At 39.6% G+C, this 18,708-nt stretch overlaps 1 protein-coding gene across 2 annotated transcripts in view; it reads left to right on the top strand.

Annotated features, from left to right (window-relative positions):
- RUFY1 (RUN and FYVE domain containing 1) overlaps positions 1-18,708 on the top strand; it is a 40,580-nt gene that overhangs the window by 10,842 nt on the left and 11,030 nt on the right. Inside the window, exons 1-10 of one of the 2 annotated variants that reach the window (XM_027841908.1) lie at positions 3,173-3,266; positions 4,234-4,407; positions 5,320-5,437; positions 6,970-7,071; positions 8,507-8,630; positions 10,581-10,642; positions 11,969-12,034; positions 13,380-13,449; positions 17,560-17,661; positions 18,478-18,594. In XM_027841908.1, the coding sequence (XP_027697709.1) occupies positions 4,248-4,407; positions 5,320-5,437; positions 6,970-7,071; positions 8,507-8,630; positions 10,581-10,642; positions 11,969-12,034; positions 13,380-13,449; positions 17,560-17,661; positions 18,478-18,594 (921 nt within the window). In that variant the 5' untranslated portion in view covers positions 3,173-3,266; positions 4,234-4,247. Of the gene's footprint in view, positions 1-3,172; positions 3,267-4,233; positions 4,408-5,319; positions 5,438-6,969; positions 7,072-8,506; positions 8,631-10,580; positions 10,643-11,968; positions 12,035-13,379; positions 13,450-17,559; positions 17,662-18,477; positions 18,595-18,708 lie in introns of those variants that run through there. The other variant, XM_027841907.1, reaches the window with a different exon arrangement.

Raw genomic sequence — 18,708 nt, forward strand, 5'->3', positions numbered from 1 at the left:
TTTTACTTGATTCTCTAGGATTCTCTAAGTATATCATCATGTCATCTGCAAAGAGTGACAGGTATGTTTCTTTTTTGCCTATTCTAATACCTTCAATTTCTTTTTCTTCTCTTACTGCTAAAGCTTACGTTTCCAGTACGATATTGAACAACAGTGGTGATAATGGACATCCTTGTTTCACTCCCATTCTTACTGGAAATGCTTCTCACTTGTCCCGATTACATACGATGCTTGCTGAAGGTTTTAGGTAGATGCTACTTATTATTTTAAGGAAGACTCCATTTATTCTTATGCTCTCTAGTGTTTTTAATAGGAATGAGTGTTGTATTTTGTCAAAAGCTTTTTCTGTATCTATTGAGATGATCATGTGGTTTCTGTTAGTTTTGTTGTTAATATGATCAATTATGCTGATAGTTTTGCTACTATTGAACCAGGCCTGCATTCCCGGTATAAATCCTACCTGGTCATAGTATATTATTCGTGTGATATGTTGCTGTAATCTGTTTGTTAATATTTTATTTAAAATTTTTGCACTATATTCATTAGGGAAATTGGCCTAAAATTTTCATTCTCCATTTTGACTTTCTAGTTTAAGTATCAGCACCATATTTGTATCATAAAAAAAATTTGATAAGATTCCTTCTTCACCTATTTTCCAAAATAGTCTATATAATATTGGAATTGTTCTTTAAATGTTTGATAGAATTTGCTTGTAAATCCTTCTGGCCCTGAAGATTTTTTCCTACGGAATTCATCAATAGCTTGTTCAATTTCTTTTTCTGAGATGGGGTTATTTAAGTGTTTTACTTCCTCTTCTGTTAATTTGGGCAATTTATAAATAATATTTTCTTACCTGGGAGTTCACTGTTATTGAAATCATAAGTCTTGTCTATATGGCCCTCTTGCATTCTACATTCCAGCCTAATTGTCCTACTTACCATACCCCATACAATGTATTCCATCTTCCCCATAAAAGATGCTGACTGTTGAGCAGTAAGGACACAGTTCAAACTGCGGTTGTACAACTACCTCTAATAGCCCTTTAATACCAGGCTAAGGTAGAAGCTTCAGAAATCACTGTCACAAAAACCTAGTCTCTTAATCATGCTAAAAGAATCTTAAAATAATAGAAGTGGCAGAGACCTTAAAGAATATCTAATCATAGCCATCATTTTAAGAATGAGAAAACTCAGACTAAAGGTAAAGTGACTTGCTGTTTACAATTATTCAATTGAGATTCCAACCCGAGTGCTCCTATCAAGTATCTCTCTTCATCCAGCCCTTGCACTATACTATTTAAAGTGATTTGCACAGTGCCTGGCACAGAGTAGGTGCTATATACTTATTCCTTTCTCTATTCACCTTCCCTATTTAATACAATCTCTTGCCAGATCAAGATGATCGAGCAATTTAATTGAAACATCCATGTAGCTGTTCTATCAATGTGAGGAGAGGAGCTGAATCATACAAGGAATTGGGACCACATGTGGCCCTTCAGTTAGTGGAAATGTCTGAGAGGGTGAGACCCCTCAAAGACCAGAGTACAGGACTGGGTCATCTGAAATGAATTCACAGACTCAAGAATTCTTTGAGTCAAGTTGGCAAAGATTTATTGTTATGCTTTTCAGTGGGCAAGGATTCTTAAGGAACCTGTGAGAGACTGAGGATGGTGCTGGAGTTTATATGGAAAAGAGCATGGGAAAGGAATGCCAGGGATACTAATTAGGTAGCCTAAAGGTCCAGGTGTCTTTGAGAGCTATGGATGGGAAAGTGTAGGGAGTATACCAGACAAAGAGGGAGATGTCAGAGGCATGGATCTTGGGAATCTGGCGGGAGTAAGAGTCCTTGGGCCACCCAGGGACAAAAATCCTCGGGCCAGGCACCCCACTCTCTGTGTCCTGATTAGAGAATGCTCTGCAACAGGAGAAAATTTTCTCATAGGACAAAAGCTTACTAAGAAATTGGGAGGCTGCCGGAGACATGATCTTAGGGCTGTGAGCAGCCCATCACTCTCACCCAGCTTTGTGTAAATGCACCAGGGAGAGACAGAAGTGCCTTGCTGGGGCCCACTCATGAGTAATTGTAAGAGAGAGGGTCTTTGGGCTGGAGGGAAACTGCCAGGGATAGTGTTTCTTAGGCTAGGGAGAAATTGGGATCCAAGCACAGGCACCCAAGCACCCCATCAGTATCATGGTAAGTATTAAGCAAATGCTTGTTTCTTTCCTTCCAAAAGACGTCTGTGCTAAATTTATGACCCTAGATGAGAATCTGAGGAGCAGGATATTATTGAGCTAAGGGAAAGCTGTCAAAACAATGCTGAGCTTGTAGCTGACTGGCTGTCCGAAAGAGAAGACTCAGATCTAGAACTGGAAAGGACCTATGAGGCCATGCAGCCCAACCCCGCTCTTTTAACAAATGAGGAAACTAAGGTTTGGGGAGGGTAAATAACTACCAGACCAAAGTCATGCTGGAAAGAGTCTTATTTGCACCCAGGTCCTCTGTCTTCAGTCAGGGCTACACTGCAGTGCCTCCTCCATCTTGTAGGAGAGGAATGAGGGAAGTATCAATTTCATTTAACACTTATTGAGCGCCTGCTGTGTGCTCCGCCTGGGCTGAGACAGTAAGAGTGGAGTCTGGGGGGTTCCTAGCTAACTCGAGGCTGTCAGAAGAGGAGCCCCGAGGTGGGGGGAAAGGTCACGGCCGGGGTGGCGCCCGGCAGGTCGGCCCCTGGTCACTAGGCCTTGACGAAGCCTCCAAGCCCGGGCTTCCTTTCGGTGACACCGAGGTCAGGCTTACAGGGAGGTGAGCCAGCGCCGCGACACTGCCGGCCTGATCGAGGGACCGGAATCTGTCCCTCAGCCCCGATACCCAGGAACGCAATGGCCGCCCCGCCCCGCCCCTTTCTGAAGCGCCCGGGCCCCCTCAGCGCGGGAAGGCACCATGTCAAGACTAAAGTCGGAGGAGAATGTAAAATGGCGCCTTCCTGACTTTGTCTCGCGAGACACGCGGGGGTTTCCTGCAGCTACAAGGGCGTCGTCCTCGTATTTGCATCTGTCGGCCGTCTAGCCCCAGGAATTGGAGGTGGGATGATGTCCCTCCCCGGCCCTTGGATTGGACCGTCGTGCGCGTCGTGCGCGAATCTTTGTGTTTTCATTGGTCAAGACGGTAAGGCCGCTGGGCTGGACATCCAATCCCGAGAAGTCCTTGGAAAGCGTGAGGCTGTCTCCTAGGCAACGTTCTCTGACCGCCCGGGAGAAGCCCCCGGGGTAACTGACTATCCTTCCCACGCCCCTGCCCCCCCCCTCGCCTTTGGGGTCCAGTGGTGGGGCCGTTGTCCAGACCCTGTGCTCTGGGCCTGTGCAGCGCGCCTGGCGGGCGGGAAGCCCAGGGAGTGGGGTGGGCGCGGGCCAGAGAGCTTAGAAGAACCCGGCAGGAGGCGGCCGGGCCCAAGGAGAGGCCGACCCCTTTGGGCTGCGAGTATGGAAGCCCGAGGGCCCGGGAGAGAAGCGGGCGCCCGAGCGGGGCCTTGGGCACATCATCCCCCGCCCCATCTCCGGGCCTTGGTATCCTCCTTTGTAAAATGAAGGGGTTGGACTCCCTGACCTCCAAGGCCTCTTGACAACGCTTAAAATCCTAGGATGGGGTATGACCTTAGTTCCCTGGAGGCATAGCGAGGAAAAGGCTTGTCAAACTGTTATTAAAAAAAAAAAAAAAAGCACTTTGTGGGTGCGATCTGATTTTATTACTGTTACCCGTAGTCTTTGTTACACGGTTTCTTTCCATAGGTAGATATGGGGGGCGGTCTCCAGGTTGTGTCTCTGGAGTCTGTAGCAAGCTTGAAAATGGGCTTGGGATGATGATGACTGGGCCCAGGGGTCAGCCCAGCTGAGTACAAGAAGTCTTTTATTCTGATCTTTGGTTTTTAGGGGATGAATTCTTTGGCAGTCTTCTAAACTGAGAAACATTGGAAATAGGCGTAGGGGGAGATGGGAAGGTTCCATGGAAGATATGACTGGAAAAGTAAAATTAGACCAGCGTTCTTATAATTTTTCAGCAAATATATTGTCTATCAGGCTCCATCCGGTCCTTAATGTGCATAGTAAATGTTAAAATCGCAAAGTATATAATGCAGACAAACTCCTGCTGTCCATGGAACTAGGTTTTGCTTACCACCAGGTGAACTCATTTTTTGCTACTTAAACTAAGCAAGGAATCGCTTCTTTTCATCAACAGCTGCTAAATGCCAAATGATGGAAGAACGTGCCAACCTGATGAATATGATGAAGCTGAGTATTAAAGTCTTAATCCAGTCAGCCCTGAGCCTAGGTAGAAGCTTGGATGCAGACTACGCCCCTTTGCAACAGTTCTTTGTGGTGATGGAGCACTGTCTCAAACATGGCCTGAAAGGTGAGCATCCTTGTATTGTAGAATATAAGAATTTGGGCTGAAGTATTTAGGAGAATGATTTGAAGAGGTGAATTATGTTGATAGAAAGGATTAAAAGGAAGGGTTTTCTTCTAAAAATAGTTTAACTGTAGTACCTATCTTTTCAAAAGGACATTCGGTAGATATTTGTATATATGAGTAATTAGCCTGGGAATCCCTTAGCTGCTCTAGTTGTTTTGTGGGTTTTATTTTTCTACTTACAACATATTGCCCCTTACACAAACAAACCAACCCAAAAATCATATCAGCTGCAGAAGGTAGAGTTGTATAATGGAAAGACCACTAAAGTAGGTAGCAGGAAGACCTGGCTTCTAGTCCTCTCCCTTCTATTAAGTCACAGTATGACTTTGGGTGCTGTTATCTCCTTCCTCTGGATCTCAGTTTTCTCATTTGCAAAATAAGGAGGCTGGACTGGGTGATTTTATTTTTTTTGAGATTGAGTCTCCCAGTATCAGCCAGGTTGGAGATGCATCAGCCACCCACAGGTCTGAGCCTGTTACTGTTTGACCTACTCAATTTCCAACCTGAGCTAGTTCACTTCTCAGGCATCTTGATGCCCTGTCCCCATCCAGGGAGTCTCACCATATTGATGCCCGCCCTAGAGGATACACGATGGATTGGCTTAGTCTACTGAAGCTCAGAACTCCCAGCTCAGTTGATCCATCAGCAGCTTCAACCTCTATCAATCATAGGTGTGCACTATCACACCAGGTGACTAGGTGATCTCTTAAGGTTTTTCAGAACTCAGGAGAGTCAGGGGTTTATGAAATAGTACCATTAGTACCAGATAAAGTACCATTTTGGGTTGTAGTTTTGTTTTGTGGCTTAAGGAATATTTACCCTATTAACAAAATTTTGTGTTTTCCCTTATAGTTAAGAAGAGTTTTATTGGCCAAAATAAGTCTTTCTTTGGTCCCCTGGAATTGGTGGAGAAACTTTGTCCGGAAGCATCAGATATAGCTACTAGTGTTAAAAATCTGCCAGAGTTAAAGTGAGTGGGAAGTAGTTACACAAATTCTTGGTTCAAAAAAACAATTTCAGTCCTCTAAGTAATTTAACTCTTTCTGCAAGTTCTTCCTAATGCACATAAACATTATTCAGCTAAACATAATACATTTACTAGGACAGTCACTATATTTAGGCTGCACTCAAAAGAGTTGAGACAGATGGATACTTTTTATCTGTGAACACTCTGGGTCTCTGTTTCCTCATCTGTGTCAGATGAGTGGGTTAGCCTAGATAATCTCCAATTGCCCTTCTGTTTCTTGCCAGTATAGGTGTTCACACTGCACTGTCATGTTATTTCATCATCCTCTGAAATCTTAGGAAAAGATGTTTTTGCATGTATTAGTTCCATTTTATAAATTAGTAGATTGCTGAGGGTAGGCTGAAATATGGCACAGTGGACAGCCCTGGCTCCGGAGTCAGAGGGCCTGGGTTCAGTTCCTTCCTCTGATGCTTACTACCTTGGGCTTCAGGTTACTCCTGAAAACAAAGGGGTTGAATTAGATATATTCTGACCTTTCAGTTCTTGAGCTGTGATTCAAGGACAGGGGCCTAATTTTAGACTCTAAAATATATAGAGTATATGTGTTGATGAAGTTCAGATTTACATGCTAATGCTAGTTGTTGTGTCTGATGGAACTCAGATATATTATTGTGCATTTCCACAATAAAATGGAAAACAAGTCATTGAAATTTGGTGTAATCCTATAAGTACAAGGTGCCTGAGAAATCAAGTTAGCAAAATTCCAATCATTTTAAAGAAAATGTTACCAGTCACCTTGTTATACATGTTTTCTTAAGAAACAGTATTGGGGAGGTTTTTTTGCTTTAAGATGGTATAGCAATTTTATTGCTTTTAAAAATTCTCCCTAAATTTTGACAGAAGTCCTAGAAGCTGTATACTGTATACATAGTCCTATGCTGATTCCATTTGCTCGTGGCATTTCAGCCAAATTATTTTGCTGTCAAACAGTTTGGCATCAAACTGGAACTTGCCAGGCAGATTTTATGCACTGGTCTGGTCTGCATCCATCTTAAAACTAGATTGAGCTTTTTCTCCTTTTCCTTTGTTTTATGTTACTGCTATAGTTACCAATGTTCTTGTTGACTAAATTGGGTTAAATATTAATCCCAATTTTGTAAAAAATAATCATTTAGGATAAACTTTTTAAAATCTGCATTAGAAGGGTTTTGTTTCTGTTGTTTTTCTCCCATGTTGTTTCATGATGTCCTCTTTTTAAGTAGCTATTTACTACCCATTTTTTTCAAGCCATAAAACTGTTGCCCCATGATTAAATTCAAGGCATCTACTTATTTATATTTTGTGAGAATGTTTGTATCCTTTTATTTGAATCTGACATAATTTTTTCAAGGTCTTAGAGAAAATTGTGTATACATTGGAACATTTTTATTTAAATTGTGTTTCTTAAACACGAATAAAATTACTTTGGGGTCTTTTGGTTTTTGGTTTTTGGGGGTTTTTTTGCTGGTGTTTTGATGCTTCTGTTTTGATTTTAGGACGGCAGTAGGAAGAGGAAGGGCTTGGCTTTACCTTGCACTCATGCAAAAGAAATTGGCAGATTATCTGAAAGTGCTTATAGATAATAAGCATCTCTTAAGGTATCTTACAATTTTTTTTTTTATTTCTAATAGCTGTCTAATGTTTGGTTAAAAATATCCCTATAAATGATTTTTATTTTAATCAAGAGTCTGATTTATGGTTCCTATTCAGATTAGCATTATTAATCTTAGAAATTCTCTGTGGCCATAATATCAGTAGCAGTATTTATAGCATAATCTTAGAGTCAGAACAATGTGTGGAAATAGCATTATAATTTAAAAGTTCGAGTTCTGGTCTTGGCTTTCACACCTAATTGTCTATGTCACACTGGGGAAGTCATCTAAATTCTTTGAGCTTCAGTGTCTGTCTTCAAAATGGGAATAATACTTTGCACTACCAATCTTTTTTTTTTTTTTTAAGGCAGTTGGGGTTAAGTGACTTGCCCAGGGTCACACAGCTAGTAAGTGTCAGGTTTTTGGTCTGAAGCTGGATTTGAACTCAGGTCCTCCTGACTTCAGGGCCGATACTCTATTCACTACGCCACCTTGCTGCCCCCCTGAACTACCAATCTTAAAGGGCTATTATGAAGAAAAGGTTTTGATATCTCTTAAATTGCTATAGAAATATGAGCTGAGGAATACCATTTATTACACAGCTGTAGTTTAGTATTAAGTCTTTCATTTATTGAGTACAGGTAACATTCTGAAAATTTGCTGTCAGTATTAATAATGACTGTTTGATATTGTTAAATTATAGTATTAAAAATGATTAGTCCTTATTGGGATGAATAACCTGAAGAAATCATGATTGAGGTTTAGAGAAGGTAAGATAGGCTTTATGGTCATTTTTAATTGAGATAGAAAAAACTTTTCTCATAAGAGGTTATCACTACCTTGACCAATAGACAGAAGAAATGTCAGCATATAAATGTCAGAGGATTTGATATAAAATCTATATTTATAGTGTCAGTGATGTCTACTGTGTTAAATTTTACATGGGCCCAATGCATCTTTGACATTTGTATTTATGTAAATTGCACCAGAATATTTGATTTTTGCTTCTTCTCATCTCATGTGGCTAATGATGGAAGAATTTTCTCCAATATAATTCCCTTGTCCGGTTGGTACAGAGGTGGGGAGATGAGGGGAGAATCTTCTTCTGGGGGGTATCCTTCCCCAAAAGGTCATAATGGTTTTCATAAAAGTGTCTAAATTGTTAAGTTCCTATCACTAGGTAAACTAATGTTTCTAGTGTCTTTTATAAATCAGTAAGTATTCATGAGCATTGTGCCTTTAACAGGGCAACTTTGAAAACCAAGTTTAAGTATTCACAAATATTGTTTGGGGAAACTTTAGAGCTTCACCGGCATGCCAACTTTAGACCAGCCTGCCAGGTTAGGCTTACATATCTAAATATCAGCATTATTGTTAAATACAGTTTGCCTGTTATTGCTGTAAAGTAAGCATAACTTCGGTGGCTGCCAATCTCTCTTAGTGAGTTCTACGAACCTGAGGCATTGATGATGGAAGAAGAAGGAACAGTAATTGTAGGTCTGCTGGTGGGACTCAATGTTCTTGATGCCAACCTCTGCTTAAAAGGAGAAGATTTGGACTCTCAGGTGAAATAGAATTCTTGCTATAGATGAAGTGCTTGAGTTAAACCAGTGTTGATTACTAGTTGTGAAGACATGCACATGGATGGGATACATTTGGAACAAATAACAATTTGGAAGTTTAAATTATAGGCCCAGTGTTGCAAGTGTTTTCCATATGCTCTGTAACAGTTACTGGCGTATTAATTATTTCTTATTTATAAGACCAGATAATGCTTTCCTAAGTTACATTAAGAAAAGAAAAGCATGGAGAAATAAGGAGGTAATAGTTCCTTTTCTACCCTGGCCTGGCTAGAGCTGGAGTACTGTGTTCTGTTGTGGACATCAGACTTTAGAAAAGACATAAACAAACTGGAGTTTGTCCAGAAAACAGTGCCTATGATGTGAGAAAGACTAGAGAACATGCCATATGAAGATCAGTAAAGGAAATGGAAATACTTGGGCTAGTGTAAATTTAGAGGGGATGAGATGGTATTCTTTTAAGTATTTGAAGGGTTGTCATGTACAAGGGGAATTAGAGATTAGACTTCTCATTACACAGTCAGCCCTGAGGGCTGAACAGGAAGAGTAGGTACAAGTTTCAGAGAGGGATCCTTAGCTTGATAAAATGAAAAACTTCCTAAGAATTCAAGCTACCCACAAATAGAATGGGCTGCCTGCGTATATAGTTTTGGAGAATGCAATCAGTATGACATGGAGATTCATAGTTGCATATAGAATCCTCTTTTTTGTGTCCTGCTGTGTGTATATAGAAAGGCTCTGTTTTTTGGTGTTTAAATTCAGAATAATTTCTTTCTCTTCTTCCCATCCCCTGCACCCCTCCCCCCAAAATGAATCAGATATGAAGAATCATGAGTTTCTCCTTAGTATAAGCTATTGGGTGGCCAATGCGTGGGGTGTCATGGAAGGTTCTCTTTGGTACTGATTGAACAAGATGGCATAGAAAGGTCCTTCTTCTAGTGCTTAGATCCTATGATTCTTTAATGAAAATTGACTCAACTTCAAAAAAAAATTTAGTCTGTGTCTAAATTGGAACATAAAGCCATTTAATAGGGATTACATTACTATGGTAATTTTTCTGTTAGTGGAAAAAGATGCCTTCTTGTGATGTGGATTCTCAGGATATATGTATGGACTCCCTTCTGAATAGAGAATGTACAGTCAGATTGTAGTTGTTCACTCTTTTCTGTTCAGGGAGTGTGCAGGGCATCCTCACTTCTCTCACAATAATCTACCACCCATTGCCATGAAAGCCTCCTGCAGCCAGGCCTCAGCAGCCCTTTTTTCCATTCCCAAGAGACTCCCCAAAGTCAGGGAACTTCTGTGAGAGTTTCCAGAGTATGACCTTGGTTGGCTCATGAAGAGTTCTCTGCCAGAGATAGCACCATCATCACTTTTTCAAAAGCCACTGACAAGTACTGAGGAAGTCAGAATTTTTCCCCACTTCTTTAATACCCAGGCTAACTTCATTCAAGTGGGGCTTTGTTATCAGAAAATTTGTGAATCAAGATATATTGGGTATAAAATGTTAAAAAAAAAAAAAAGCCACAAAATCTCTAGTTAGAGGACCTAACTTTAACTAGCACCTCTGATCCTTACTACATATGGGTATTTGGGTGTCATTTAACTTCCCTGAGGGGGTGGGCTAAATGCCGAGGACCCTTCCAGCTCCATTACCTGTGATCAGTTTCCACAGTAGCCATGCAAATCATTTCTTTTAAAAGAAATCATTGTCTACAACAGGACATATTTTGATTTCTTGAGCCTTATTTTTAGCATAGTTTGTGTTCCCCAGGGGAAATGATTATTTTAAAGGGACAGGAATTTAATAAAGTTCAACCTAAATTATGAAGATAATGAATGGTGTAGAAAATAAGAAATGCCATCTTAGACTTTTCTTTGTAGAAAGAGTTGTCTAAACTTTTGTGCGTGTTGTGTTTGTTTTTTTTTAACCAGGTTGGAGTGATCGATTTTTCCTTATATCTTAAGGATGTACAGGATATTGATGGTGACAGAGAGTATGTACACAGTCAATTATTCTTTATAGTGGAATTCTAGCAAATATTGTTGTAGTGCACAAAATACCTTGGTGCAGTAGAAAGCACAATAGACAAGAAGTCAGAAGACCTGCCTTACAGTCCTCCTTTGGCCACTTGCTGCCTTTAGCATGTCACTACCCGCCCCACCCCACCCCCGCCAAGTCTCAGTTTCCATATCTGTGTAATGAAGCGGCAGAACTAGATTCTCTAAGCTTCTCTAACTATGAAAGGGCACCAGAGAAGGCTTGAGATGACCAGATTTCTGATTTCTAATTACTAATTCTTACATGAACAGTTACTAACCAGATGGTCTTCGGCAAATTACTTAATGTCTTAAGACTCTTGAGGTCGTCTTCTATATTCCCCATCCGACCCACCTCACAGACTTCTTGTGAGGATCAAGTGAAATAATAGATGTGAAAGTCCTTCATATCTGTAAAAGTCCTATCCAAATGTCTGGTGTTATTTTTGAGGTAATGTTGATCCTCACTGAACTAGTTCCATGTTTTGAAATAAATGAGTTTTCACTAAACAAATAGCTAACATATTGAAATCCAGTGGTTTTTGTTTATTTGCTTTTGTTTCATAAATGCAGGTGCCAGGTCTATCACTGTTTCTGGGCTTTATATTCCAAATGAGAAGATGAGCCCTCCCCATGAGTCTTCCAGCACTGCTGAAAGGAAGGCCAAGTTGAGCCTTCGAGTCTGGGCCATTGACAAAGTAGTATGACAACTCCCAAACCTCACCAAGCAGAGGGAAATGAGCTTAGGAATCAAATCATATACGCTTTGAGTACCTCAATAACTGGTTAACAACAGTCACTGTTTTTCAGTAGAGATATGGAACTGATTAAGTGAGGATAGAGGTCTCAGTTTTTCATAGTTTATTACACAGTTTGTTACTATTCCTGTAGGTTTTTCTACTTTCACTTTCCTTTATTTGCCCTTAAAGGATAGGGAAAATGTTTTTAACACTGGCCATAAAAGTCACTTTATTCATGCCCTGTTATATGGTATTAATTTTCATCCCATTTTCTGAGACTTTTTAATAATGCAGGTTTCAGTAATTCATTCTAATTCTTCTTCCCTTCACCAGCTTTCTTTTTTTTTTTTTTCACTAGCTGTACCGTTCATTAGCTTGGAGGATGAACACTTGTTCTCCAGCCTTTCTAAGTATTGTGACTTAGTGGTTTTCTATTACTGGAGATACTGTTATTTATGTGAGGTAGTCTTTTTTGGAGGGAGAATAGAGAATGAAGATAAGGAATAACCAATGAATTAAGGAATCCCTTTTCTTTAAAAACAGACATGAAAGAATTACTGATGTCCTTGATCAAAAGAATTATGTCGAAGAACTTAACAGACACTTAAGGTAGGACTCAGTCATTTTTTATTTTCATTGCTCATTAGGCAAATCACTTTTCTTCTCTGAATCTTTTTCCTCTATCTGTAAAATGAGGATAACAGTATTTGTACTATTATCTACTTTACAGAGCTTTTAGGAGGAAAGTGCTTTGTGAAACTTAAAGCATTATGTAAATGTGAGCTTTAACTATTACAGAAGGTTTTTTTTTTTAATTTCTAGTTTACTTTAATTTTTTCATGAAAAGTTTTTCTAAATTTACAATTTTAATTGTTAATTATCCTTTCACAAGATGTTTGTTTCCAAAGAAAATTCACTAGAAATGTTATCATAATTTCATACTTTTTTTGAAGAAGCCTTTCTAGCTTTCTTATATTTTCAGTCTGCAAACAAAAGGAACAGCCGGTGGTTGAGTTGTATGCAACTGAGTGATTTAATTTCCTCTTGGGAAATAGTTTCTAGTATCCTTTACAAGCAGTCTTTTTGGCTGGTGATCTCCAAATCATAAAATGAAAGTTTCAAAAGAGAGATTAGCAGAATAATGGATTCTTCAGTATTATGCCAGATAACTTCAGCTCAGGTTTAGGCACTCAGTCTTTTATTTGTTTCCCAGTTACACAGTTATTCTGAATTGTAGACAATAATAAGCAAATACAGACCCACATATGGTAGGTATGGAGATGTCTTTTTTTCAGGCTGCCATTCAGATCATAACAGTCCAGAAACTGATCTGAATGGCAGCCCATATCTTAAAGATACACCCTTACAGAGTGGAAATAGCTGGCTTATGTTCTGTCTGTGTCATTTGAATCAGTTTGATGAGCTTTGTAACATACCATTTGTAGCAAATAAAATTATGTCAAGCATACTAGGACATTTGTAGCAAGTAAATGAAATTTATATGTATCTTACAGATAAATTTACTTTCATTGTTGAAACTTGTCTAAAAAAGCAAAAATTTTTTTGTTTTTATGCTATCCCTGTCATGGTTAGATTTCAAACCCATACTCCAGCTTTAGCCTCCTCCAGAAAATAACTGTGTAATTTTAAACAATAAGACGGTGGGGGAGGAGGAGAGAGAAGGTTCTTAAGACTCTTCCCTTCAGTCTAGGTCGGGGTAGGGAACCTGCGGTCTTCAGGCCACTTGTAGCCTTTTGACTGAATCCAAATTTTACACAACAAATCCTTTTGAGAAACCACATGTGGCCTGAAGGTTCCCCCACCCCTGTTCTCAGTCATCGGAAACATCCTGAGCTGCTATAAAACCAAGGTTGAGAGTTATTGCCTTGAGTATACAGAGCTGTGAATGTTTAGTGTGCTCACAGGTTCAGTCTTTAATCCCTTTTTGTTCCAGCTGCACTGTTGGGGATCTCCAGGCCAAGATAGATTGTCTAGAAAAGACCAATTCAAAACTTCAAGAAGAGGTTTGTAACAATTTTTTTAAGTATTGACATTAAAGTTATCTGAAATGGTTTTGATTTGTCAAGATTTACTTGATCCCAGTTCTCCCCCACATCTTCTGGGATCTTCCTCTAGCAGTTATCTCCTCCTTCTGCAAAGATGCTCTCTTATCCCTAGCTGTCCTTTCCATTGGCCTACAAATATGTTCAGATCTCTCCACTTCAAAGAAAGCCTGCCCTTAATCCTTTAGTCCAACTAGCTACTCTCCCATTTCTCTCCTTCCTGTTAAACCAGCTGTCCTTTTTCCTTTTACTACCTACTCTTTCTTTTCTCAACTCTTTGCAGTCTGATTTGAACACACTATTGAATCTGTTCTCTCAAAGTCATCAATGACTCTAATCACCAAATTTGCTGGTGGCCTTTTTTGAGTTTTCATCTTCCTTTACATCTCTGTAGCTGTTGACACTCCATCCCTTCCAGCTCTAAAAAATATCTGATCCTGTGATTCCTCCTACTAGGTGCTCCCTCTTCCTTTGATTTAAAAGATATTGTACCCTACTAGTTTTCCTCCTACATCTCTTACCATATCTTATCTCTTTCATTGGCTCCTCATCCTCTTCTCTACCCCTTAGAGTAAGCTTTCCTTCCAAAGGACAGTCTGTTTTCTTGTTTTACATTCTTTCTCCTGGCAGTCTCATTTACATCTGTGACATCAAGTACTGTCTCTGTGCAAATAACACCCAAATCAATATTTCTAGTCTGGAAAACTCTTCTGAGCTACGGACTCACATCTCCAGGTCCTCGCTACCTATAAATATTACCAGCATCTCAAAGTTAACCTGCCCCAAACCAAAGTCATATTTCCTCCAAACCCACCTATCTTCTGACTTCACTGTTTGTGTTTATGGCACACAACCATTCACTTGACCTACAATATTTATAACTTTGTGGATATCTTTAACCCTCGCTCACTTTTCATATCTAGTCATTTGCCAGATCTATCTCCAGAACAGATTTCACATTCATCCCGTCCACTTCAGTCCCAGTCACACTGCCACCACATTGCCTAGTCATTCCCACCCATTGAGACTGTAGCATTCTCTTTCTTACAGGTCTTCCCCTTTTTATTTTCTCCTCTCCCATCCACCCATACTGCTGGTAGTATACGTTTTTGTACAGATAGATTTGGGCACGTCACTTTTCTTCTCAGAAATCTTCAGTCCTTCAGATTGCCTGCTGTGTCAAGTTCAGGCTTCTCCTCTCCTCCTTCTCTAGGACCTCCATAATGTGGTACTACACACCACCTCCCCAGCCTTATATCCTGTTCCTCCCCTCCATTCATGCTTTGTTCCAACCAAACTGGACTCTCTGCCCCTCAAAATGCACATTGCTCACATCCTTCTATGCTTTTGTAGAAGCCAGTCCTTATTTCTGAAATGCCATCCCTCCCTCTCCACCAGCTGAATTCTTCCATGTTCTTTTACAGCACAATTTAAATGTTACCTCCTCCAGGACACCTCAGATTTTTCCGTTGCTTCCATAATAAGCACCACCTTCCTTTTCAGACCTCGAATACCACTTGATTTTATAGCTTTCCTATGCATATCCTGTATATTATGAGTACCTTAAAGATGGGGAGTATGTCTTACCTATCTTTCCTGTCCCCACATCTTAGCACAGAGCTTCATATGTGTTAAATGTTTAATAAATGATTGGTGTTGTTGCTGTGTCGCTGAGTTTCTAGTGGGTGAAAATTGCTTTAAGCCCTGCATAGGATTACTATCTAGAAAACCTTATCTCTCCAGAGTCTGTGTCCCACCCTTATCAACTTCCACTGTTAGGGCTCTTGTTCCTTTGGTTTGGCAGCAAATAAGAGCCAGCCTCAGTCAGGAAGACCAGGATTCAAGTCTCTCCTTTGACAAATTCTAGCCATGTGACCTTGGGAGTCATTTAAACTCTCATAGTGCCCTACGAGAGTCTGTCAAGTCTGTAAGTTACAGAAGAGTTGTTGGTCTGCCTTGATGAGGGAATTTTCTCATCATGAGTGTACTTTAAACATCAATTAAATCAGAGGTCTAGACCCACATGAAAAAAAAGGTCTTACTAGTTTACTGAGGTTCAGGAATCTCTCCAAACTTAGCCAGGCTGGTCCTTAGGTGATAGTCTAAGGCCAAATCTACACTTGAAGCCTTTCTAGCTTAGTAGGGCCTTCTAAAGCTTTATGTTAAGAACCCAGGGTTCCTCCATGCCGTAATAAGACATTAAAGTGGGATTTCAGTGGATGGCCTATGGCTTTCCTGTTTTTTGTTTGTTGTTCTTTAATCCAAATGGAAGAGCTATTTGTGGCATAGAGTTACAGATAATACACTATACATCCACCCTTTGTACCAGAGGTTATAACATTTGTTGAGAGGTACAAATACCCTAGCCTACACCCTCCAGAACACCTGCCTCTTGGAAGCATGGGACTAAGTCAAATCAAGTCAAGTCAACAAGTATTTATTACAAGACTTGACCAATATCTCCACAGCATGGTCTTTCTCTTGTCTCTTACATAGGAAGTGGAAAATGAGAGGACAGGAAGATCAAGGGATGAGGAAGAGGCGAAAGTTTTCTACCAGCTGCCAGGCAGACACTCCTTTGTGGACATGATAGCCATCTAGTCTCCTCTCTTAGCAGGAAATGGCATTCTCATCTGTTTGTGAACCTTTCTTCAGGTAGCTGTCCCTGTCTGCTTAGGCATCTTCATCCTGCTGTTCTAAGGGGTTGGGAAAAATGCTTTCCAGTATTTTTACTGATAAGTATGCATTAAGTGTGGAATCATTAGTCAGTTTGCACTAGTTTATCAATTAGAAGAATTGAAAAGGAATTTTATACTGGTTGGCACTCTGTCATTGGCCAGTGGGGCCAACACAAGATTCAGGAAACTGATGCACATATTCCATTTTTCAGATGTTACTCAGCACAAGTATAGATCAAATACTTGTGACTGTTGATGAATTTACAAAAGATTAGCCAGTTAAAGTACCATTCGAAATAACTTGTGGATGTTATTTGCTATCTGTTCTTTATCATTGTAAGAACAGAATTCTGAAAGCCCTTTGTTTTATGTTGGACAAAGTGACCTTATGCATAAAGCCCAGTCTTAAGGCTATAGCCAAGAGTACAGAGTTAGTTTCTCTAATCATCAAATGCATGTTATTTGTCAGCTAGGAGTTTGGGTTAAATGCTGAGTGTGAGTGATTCACCTCTTTTCATAATTTGGCGTGTGAACTTCCCAGATGAAACTCTTACTATCACAGTGTTGGGGGGAAAGATTAGGGAAATGCCCTAAGATTTGTCAGATTCTCTCTTCTTGTGCTTTTCTCTACATTTATTCTGAGGCAGGGATAAGGAGGGCTGGCTCGTGTATTTATACCTAACATACCTAGCAGGTCTTTAAGCCTTCCCTGCTGATCAAAGAAATTATCTTTCTTTAGGTAATCCTCATTTTCTGTATATACAACTGTTAAAAATGGGTGTTAAATAAAACGGTGGGTTGTTTTTGGTTTTTTTACTTGTTAATCTGTTTGAAAAATTTCTCAATTGAACCTTGCCTAGCTGAGATTTCAAATCCTCAGGTTTCTATACATTGGTAACTCAGGTTCTACCACTTGAACCTTAAATTTTTACTTTAAAACACCAACTAATTAATGTCCTTTTAGCAAAAGCTGCCAGTTCTGTGAGCTTAAGGCAGTTACATGAACAGATGGGACAAAAGAAGATATGTTCAAAGTTCGTTCTCTTTCATTTGTGATATAAGATAACCTTTTAGATCTAAAATCCAATCCCTGACCTTTAAGAATATCTTTAAAAACAATTAAAAGGGTGAATGTCACAATAATAGTAAAAAGAATTTCTGAACTTAGCTAAATAACCTTAGACAGATTATTTTCCCTCTGGGAGCCTAATTTCCCTCATCTGAAGGGAACAAATCCTTTTCAGCTCTAAATTTCTATGATTTGCTGCTGTTATATGAATGCTAAGATTTGTATACTTTGTGTCTAACTTAGTATCTTAAATTATATGTGGATTTCAGTGATTTAAATAAGTAGTTCATGTCTGCACTAAAATTCTTCTCCTTTCTTGACCAGCTTTCAGCAGCTACAGATCGGATTGATTCACTTCAAGAAGAACAGCGACAGTTAAAAGAACAAAATGAATTAATCCGGGAAAGAAGTGAAAAGAGTGTAGAGGTTAGAAATTGGACCTAGAAAACTGGCCACAGAAAATAAGCACATTTTTATCCAGCAAGCTCTTCTCTTGGAGCTGAATAAGGATCGGATCCTTGAAGTTGCTCCAGTGGAAATTCTGCTCTGGCTTGTGGAAGACAGCCCAGGGCATCTCCCAACCATTACACTGGCAATACTTCATCTGTTAGGAATTATAGAGTAACTTGTTTCCAAATTGTTTTGGGGGCCACTATAAGAGGAAACAAATATGAAGGAGAATGCTAAAACCATTCTTCTTCCCTTTTAAGTGGGGATGAAGAATGGTTTTATATGGCTCCTTTTTCCTGATTTAACTAGAGGCTGGAAAGATAACTAGTAAATGCTTTAGAAGGAAATATTCCTACATTACATTGGTTTAGACTTCCAGATAACTCCTTTAAAAGTGCTAGTTCAGAAAAGCCAGGACCATTTTGATTCATTTACCTAGAATGGTTGTCTAATTATATTAAACCTGTGAATGTTTGTTCTTTTTTCAGTTTGTAATATAAAATTTAATTATCATGGTTTTAGGCAGAAATTCATTCAGGGGGCAGCTGGTGGCAAAGTGGATAGAGCTGTGGCCTTGGAGTCAGGAGGACCTGAGTTCAAATCCAGCCTCAGACACTTGACACTTCATAGCTGTGTGACCCTGGGCAAGTCACTTAACCACATTGCCTAGAAAAAACGAACAAAAAATTTTTTTTTAAATTAGAATTCATTCATCCCACCTAGTAAGTGTATTCAAATAAATGAACAAAAGAGTTGTTCTCTGGAGTACTCTAATATTTGTATTTGATACAGGTGACAAAACAGGATACAAAGGTAGAGCTTGAGACTTACAAACAAACTCGACAAGGCCTGGATGAAATGTATAGTGATGTGTGGAAACAGCTGAAAGAGGAAAAGAGAGTCAGAATGGTGAGTGTGGGACACTAGAACAGGTGCAGAAGAAACTCATCCTTATCCCTGTAATGTGTTTTTAATAATTAAGCACATAATTCCAAGAATGTATTCAACTGCTGAATCATTGGG

Source organism: Vombatus ursinus, unplaced genomic scaffold, assembly GCF_900497805.2.
Source record: "Vombatus ursinus unplaced genomic scaffold, bare-nosed wombat genome assembly UNPS02014863.1, whole genome shotgun sequence".
NCBI lineage: Eukaryota > Metazoa > Chordata > Mammalia > Diprotodontia > Vombatidae > Vombatus > Vombatus ursinus.